Source organism: Microtus ochrogaster, unplaced genomic scaffold (assembly GCF_000317375.1).
Source record: "Microtus ochrogaster isolate Prairie Vole_2 unplaced genomic scaffold, MicOch1.0 UNK1, whole genome shotgun sequence".
Taxonomy (NCBI): Eukaryota; Metazoa; Chordata; class Mammalia; order Rodentia; family Cricetidae; genus Microtus; species Microtus ochrogaster.
In genome coordinates this window covers 41,625,621-41,632,695 of record NW_004949099.1, presented here as the reverse complement: position 1 = coordinate 41,632,695, position 7,075 = coordinate 41,625,621, and the positions used below count along the sequence as shown (strand labels likewise).

Here is a 7,075-nt window from a genome sequence, read left to right as displayed (position 1 = left end):
CAGCACTGTAGGGAACAGAGATGGAAGCAGCTCCCAACAATCAGCATCATGAGAAGACTTGGAACTTGCTTGTATGTTGTGCCTGAGAGAGAGAGAGAGAGAGAGAGAGAGAGAGAGAGAGGTCCCAAACCAAACATGTAAAAAGCTACAGATCAAACAGGGGATCTCTCCTAGCTCTGACAAGAGAAACAGAGACTTTGCTCCTCTGTGTCACAATTGCCTCTGACATCCGTGAATATGTGGGCAGCATGATTGGACTTTGGTGGGTGAAAAAAAAAAAGGAAGAGGAAGACTTGACGTTGGGTGGGTAGAGAAGAGGGTATGGATCTGGGAGGAGAGGGGTGTGTGTGAATATGGTCAGAACACACTGTACGAAATTCTGAAAGAACTAATTGGAAAGGACAAGGATGATATGGGACAAGGAAATAAATCATAACGTGAAAAAGGAGCAGTAAGTTCAGCAAACTTTTGAAGTTGTAATTTTATTCCACCACACACTCATACTACTTTTCTTTCTTTTCAGTTCCCTGTCATTTACATTGAGGTAAGTCACAGACTATGCACCTAATTTGGAAGGAGGGTGCCCTACAAGATACACTAGATTCTTTTCTCCTTTTAGATGCCACCTCAACTAAACAAGTGCTACTTTTTTTTTTGCCTACCTCAAGTTCTTTGTAAAAATAAAAATTAAATGAAGAATTGCAGTTCTTTAGGGTACTGTGATTTCACGACTCCTAAAATACTTCAGGCCAAAATAAACATGTATCAAAAAGAGATTTATTATATCACATAGATGCAGGGTCTCCCTTCTAACCTGCTTGACTTCCAACATCAGGAGAAGTTGATGCATTCGGGATGGTACGGCATAGGGTCCATAGGATCCCACAGCTGGTGCCCACACTGTCTGTTTTCTGTTATTCAGTCTGGGATTCTTTTTTAAAGTGAGTTCATGACTTTAGCACTAATTCTTCAACTACTTATTAATCTCCCAGTGTTATTATTGCCTGAAAAGCTGATCCTTAGTCAAACTATATGTTTGAATTGTTTACACAACTCATATCTTTCTGTAGAATCCCAAGAGGAAACGAATTTTTCAATGGCTAAACACCGATCTACAACTAGGACTCCACCAGCTCTCTTTCCCACTGTCAGCTGAGCCAGCTCTCGGTACCTACAAGGTTGTAGTACAGAAGAACTCTGGGAAGAAAATAGAGCATTCCTTTGAGGTGAACGAATATGGTAAGAAACCTCCAAGTATGTATGACACTGGAATCTTGGGGTTATTTCTGTGTATATGTGAGGTGCATGCATGTGTGTGCATGTTGGGGGTGGTATGTTCGCACTTTGTGTGTTCATATGTGAATGGCAGAAGTCAGTGTCAGAAAACCATTGAAAAACATGGCTCTCAACACTCCCGGAGCTGCGACGACAGCCTTCATAAGGTAGTGCCTTTCACAACCGTGAGAGAGGTTCGAAGAGAAGGATCCAACAAGAGGAAGTGGCAAATCTCAGAACATGACTAACAAGTTTTGAAGCGGGCACGGGTTAGTCAGAGCATGAGGGAGTTGGGGTGGGAGAGGCGGCACCTTCAGCTGCCCGAGTAGAAGATTCCTGGGAATCAACCAAAGACCTGCAGAGAGCTGTCACCTCTGATATTCTCCCACGCAGTAGACCATGGCTCTGGGAGCAAGGCTGGAGATGTCTGTCAGACTAGCTAGCACTTGATAGAAATGAGAGGGGAGGGAGGGAGGGAGGGAGGGAGGGAGGGAGGGAGGTCACACTGGAGCCCACTGGCCCTCTGTTCCTACATCTAACTGCGGTGGTCTTCAGACTCAGGGATATTCCACCCACCTTTGAAACCTTGCACCAAACTAGAGAAGTCTGGGAAATGCAGTCCCAATTTCACCAAGTTAGCACGGCACAAACTGCTCACCGTAGTGAGTGCCAGCGTCTCTTTCCCGGTATTGACACAGGTGCTCCTTGCAGGTGACTCTGTGTCCCAGGTTCCTCTAGTGAAATCTCTTGGCAATAACGATGAGGTCTCCTACCGACTCCCACCTCCCTTTTCCCTCTGTTCAAAACAGTTTTGCCCAAATTTGAGGTGAAAGTAAAATTGCCCAAGATCATTGCCTTCCTGGAAGAGGAATTTGAGGTGTCGGCCTGCGGCTTGTGAGTTACATTATTTTTTTATCTGATTTTAATGTCCATACTCTATTTGAGAGGCTGTACCTTAGATAGTATTTAGTGGTGTCTTACTTATCAGCACATACAAGCATGAGAAGGGATGTACAAGAAAGCTATGGCCGTGAGGCTAGACCAACCTCACGGCTGGGCAAAGGGGAGATGTTCGGGTATTGTTCTATATCAGCTCTATGCGGGGAGCTTAATTAAAATGAGAATCCCTGGCCCCACTCACAGAAATTCCAATTACAAATCTAAGGCAGGAGTCAAGGACCCTCCACCACAGCAAGGGTCACAGGTCTAAAAGAGCAAGCCAAGTCCAGCCTTGCGTGGTTCCTCGGATCATATCCAGCAGAGACAAATTGAGTTATCGTGATATTATTTATAAATCGTGTTTTAATTTTGTTGCCACTGCTTTCCCAAATCATCCTCTCACTATTTTAAAATACTTAGAAATATAGTCATTATATGTCTTTCTCTTTTTTAAAGCTAAAATCTGATGGCAGAGACAGTCTTTTTTGTTTTTGTTGTTGTTGTTGTTGTTGTTTTTTGAGACAGGGTTTCTCTGTAGCTTTGGTGCCCGTCCCAGAACTAGCTCTTGTAGACCAGGCTGGCCTCGAACTCCCAGAGATCCGCCTGCCTCTGCCTCCCGAGTGCTGGGATTAAAGGCGTGCGCCACCACCGCCCTGTGAGACAGTCGTTTTTTAATTAATTGTGTGGATGTGTAGGTATATGCCATATGCATGGACAGGTGCTCAAGAAGGCCAGAGGTATCAGATCCACTGAGGCACTGGAGTTGCAGCTGCAGGGAGTTGTGAGCCACCGGACATGGGTGCTAGGGACAGAACTCAGGTCCTCCAGAAGCGCAGTAAGCACTCTTTATGTGTGCGTAGGGGGGTTGCCCACAGTTATGTCTATGTGCATGCATGCCTGATGACTGCAAAGGCGCAAAAGGGACATCAGGTCCCATGGAACTGGAGCTCCAGACAGTTCTGGACCACCAGGTGGATGCTGGAAACCAACCCTGGCTCCTCTAGAAGAGCAGCAAGTGCTCTTAACTGTTGAGCCACCTCACCAGTGCACAGGGCAGTCTTAATAGCAAAACCTAACCTAAAGGAGAGAGGAAACTAGGTGTTTAATCCCAGTACTCAGGAGACAGAGGCAGGCACAGAGTTTACACCAGCCTGGTCTACATGGTGAGGACTACATAATGAGACCCAGTTTTTAAAAAAAAAAATTTTAGCCAGGCGGTGGTGGAGCATGCCTTTAATCCCAGCACTCGGGAGGCAGAGGCAGGCGGATCTCTGTGAGTTCGAGACCAGCCTGGTCTACGAGAGCTAGTTCCAGGACAGGCTCCAGAACCACAGAGAAACCCTGTCTCGAAAAACCCAAAAAAAAAAAAAAATTAAAAGAAAAGGAGAGAGAGGGAATGAGGGAGGGAGGGAGAGAACTTTGGAAAAATACAAAATCAGTATCTTTCCACTTAGAGGCATTTTCAAATAGCTCTCTGACTCTTTTGTCTTAGAATTATAGACACATTTCCATCCCCACTTAGATGTCAGGATGCAGCCTGTTGTCACAAGCTGTTCTAGAGTGCAGGCGCCAGGGACATAGAACAGGTGCTTTAGATGACAACAATGGACCAGTGAAGGGCTCTGGTGAAGAGATATCTAAGTCATTCATACACAGTGGCATTTGGAACGATCACTTTATTGTTCTAGATACACATATGGAAAGCCCGTTCCTGGTCTGGTGACGATCAGCGTGTGCCGAAGATATTCACGATTCCACTCCCAGTGCCATGGCCAAAACTCACAAAGTATCTGTGAAGAATTCAGCGGCCAGGTATGTAGAAACCACTCCCCGGTGCTTACCTTCTCATGAACTACAGCGCTAAATGCAGCACGACAGGGGACACAGGTGAAATGGCACCAAGCAAAACATTGGGGCAGGGGAAGGAATGTGAGAACAGGTGGTTGCGGTCGGGGGCCAATTGAGGAGCACATGAATCTATGCGTGCATCTGACCAATTCTGTGATTTTTCTTGCCAACAGCAATCAACATGCCATGTTCTAAAGGGATAAAGAAGTGTTCAAACCTGGTTTTTGTCACAGAATAGGTCAGGTGTTAAAAACTGGGATAGTAGCCGGGAGGTGGTGGCGCATGTATAATCTCAGCACTCAGGAGGCAGAGGCAGGTGGATCTCTGTGAGTTCGAGGCCAGCCTGGTCTACAGAATGAGTTCTAGGACAGGCTTCAAAGCTACACAGAGAAACCCTGTCTTGAAAAGCCAAAAAGGGGGGGGGGAGGAAGGAAGGAGAACTGGGATAGTGTGGGGATCCAGTGGCATGTATCTCCAAACAGAAAAAAAAAATACTGAACAATGAATGAGCATCTGGCCCAGAAGGGAAAGATCTAGAAAACACAATTAGAGAGCCTATTATGTCACAGAAGAGATTTAATAAGAATAATTAAGGAAAACAACTGAGAGAAGAATAGGTTGCACTGAAAACATTTAGATGCAGCCAAGTGTGGAGGATCACACCTGTAATTCTAATAATTGGGCATCAAAGGCAAGAACAGGAGTTCAAGGTCATCTTTGGCCATATAATGAGGTCTAAGCCAGAGAAGGCTAAAAGAAAACTCATTTCCAAAAACCTGGAGAGACAGCTCAATGGGTAAGAGCACTGGCTGCTTGCTCTTGCTGAAGATTTAGGTTCAATTCCTAGCACCCACATGGCAGCTCACAACTTTCTGTAACTCCCATTTCAAGAGTATCCAACACCCTCTTCTGGCATCCATGGGCACCGCATGCACGTGGTGCACAGACGCACATGCAGGCAAAACGTCCGAACACACAAAATAAAATTTAGAACAAAAATTTAAAGTTGGGTGCACGAACTCTGTTTTCAGGGCAAGAATTATAAAAATTCAGGGATGGCTATTAGAGCAGACACTGCCTGGAGGCTATGATGGAAGTTATCGAGGCTGCAGGGAGCTGGTGAGCGAGAGGCTGCCATGGAACGTGCAAAGGCGGCCAGTAAGAGAAGCTCCGATGAACAAGATCAGTCCAGTCACACTCTAGGTGTCCCGGTCTTCAAAATAACTTGAAGACTAGTACAAAGGTTTTATTTTCAAATGACTCACAATGTCTATAAATTAATTATGATCAAATCTGAGGGGTCCGCGTGTATTGAGACTCACCAGTTTTCTTGAGACTGGTTCTCTTTCAGCCCCCACTGGCTTCGACCTCATTATGTAGCCAAGGATGGCCTCCAACTCCCGGCCTTGCTTTCACTTCCCAATTTTATAGCTAGCTTGGAATTCACTATGTAATCCAAACTGACCTCAAATTCACAATAATTTTCCTGCCTCAACCTGCCAAATGCTGGGATTACCAATGTTTGTCAAGTTGCATACCTATGATAGGATCTTTATTAAAACCTAGGTCATAACATTTAGTTCAGAAACCTAATTACTATAAGGGTTTGTCTAGTCAATGGATATGCACGCTCCCAATGTCTCAGACATCAGTCACATGACTTAGAAAATACAGTCATAAATATGTAGAGTCCATGAAATAACAACAAATGCTGGCAAGTATACAGAGAAAAGGAAACCCTTATATAGTGGGAATGTAAGCTAGTCCAGCCACTAAGGAACCCAGAATGGAGGTTCAAATGAATTAAAATAAAAGTTGATCTATTGTATGACCAGCTACAGTGGAGTCTTTACCTGAAGGACTCTAAGTCAACACACCACTGAGATGTTTGCTCATCTACCATTATTGTGGCGTTGTTCACAATAGCTATGTTATAAACCAACTGAGGTGTCTGTCAGTGGAAGAGTGGATAAAGAAAATGTGGTGTAATCTGTACAATAAAACTTTTCAGCCATAAACAAGAGCTAAATTATTCAGTTTTGCAGGAAAATGGACGGAATGAAAGATAATTGTGTTAAGAGAGTTGTCAATCTTGCCAGGCAGTAGTGTTGCACGCCTTTAATCCCAGCACTCTGGAGGCAGAGGCAGGTGGGTCTTTGTGAGTTCGAGGCCAGCCTGGTCTACAAGAGCTAGTTCCAAGACAAACTCCAAAGATACAACAAAACCCTGTCTTTGAAAAAAAAAAGTTGTCAATCTCAAAAAACAAACATCACATGTTTGCTCTCATATGTGGATCCTATCTTATGTAAAGATACATAAAGTCATGCAAGCGTTTACCTGTGGTGTGAAAATAGAAGCAGAACACCTAGGCCAGTGATATTCAACCTTCCTATTTCTGTGACCCTTCAATACAGTTCTTCATGTAGTGGTGACCCCATAAAACTATCTTCATTGCTACATCATAACTATATTTTTGGTACTATGAATTGTAATGAAAATATCTGTGTTTTCCGATGGTCATAGGTAACATCTGTGAAAGGATCATCCGACCCCCAAGAGGTCACAACCCACAGGCCGAGAACCACTGACTTAGGTGGACAAAAAGAACTAAGGGGAGGGAGTATAAAGAGAAGAGAGGGGAGAACGTGTTCAAAGTAAATCATAGACCTGCATGAAAATATCCTGATGAAACCTGCTACCATATACAGTGAATGTTGACCAATATATTTAAATATATATAAAGGGCACACATCCCAGTCGGTGTTGAGCTAGAGATGGTTATGGAAACCTCTTGGAAAATGTTATGCCTAAGTTGAGTTTGAGAAGCAGGGGCTGTTAGTCAAGGGAAGAAAAGAGAGAAAGAATATCATCATTTGAGGAGCAAAATATGCAAAGAATTACAATTACAAAATATGATGGTAGGGGGCTGGAGAGATGGCTCAGAGGTTAAGAGCATTGCCTGCTCTTCCAAAGGTCCTGAGTTCAATTCCCGGCAACCACATGGTGGCTCACA

The 7,075-nt window shown here is 44.2% G+C and overlaps 1 protein-coding gene across 1 annotated transcript in view; it reads left to right on the top strand.

Annotated features, from left to right (window-relative positions):
* Nucleotides 1-7,075, top strand: part of LOC101985935 (pregnancy zone protein-like) — a 47,971-nt gene that overhangs the window by 5,537 nt on the left and 35,359 nt on the right. Inside the window, exons 5-8 of the mRNA XM_005365291.1 lie at nt 524-544; nt 1,071-1,239; nt 2,085-2,169; nt 3,903-4,026. Of these exons, the coding sequence (XP_005365348.1) occupies nt 524-544; nt 1,071-1,239; nt 2,085-2,169; nt 3,903-4,026 (399 nt within the window). The remainder of the gene's footprint in view (nt 1-523; nt 545-1,070; nt 1,240-2,084; nt 2,170-3,902; nt 4,027-7,075) is intronic.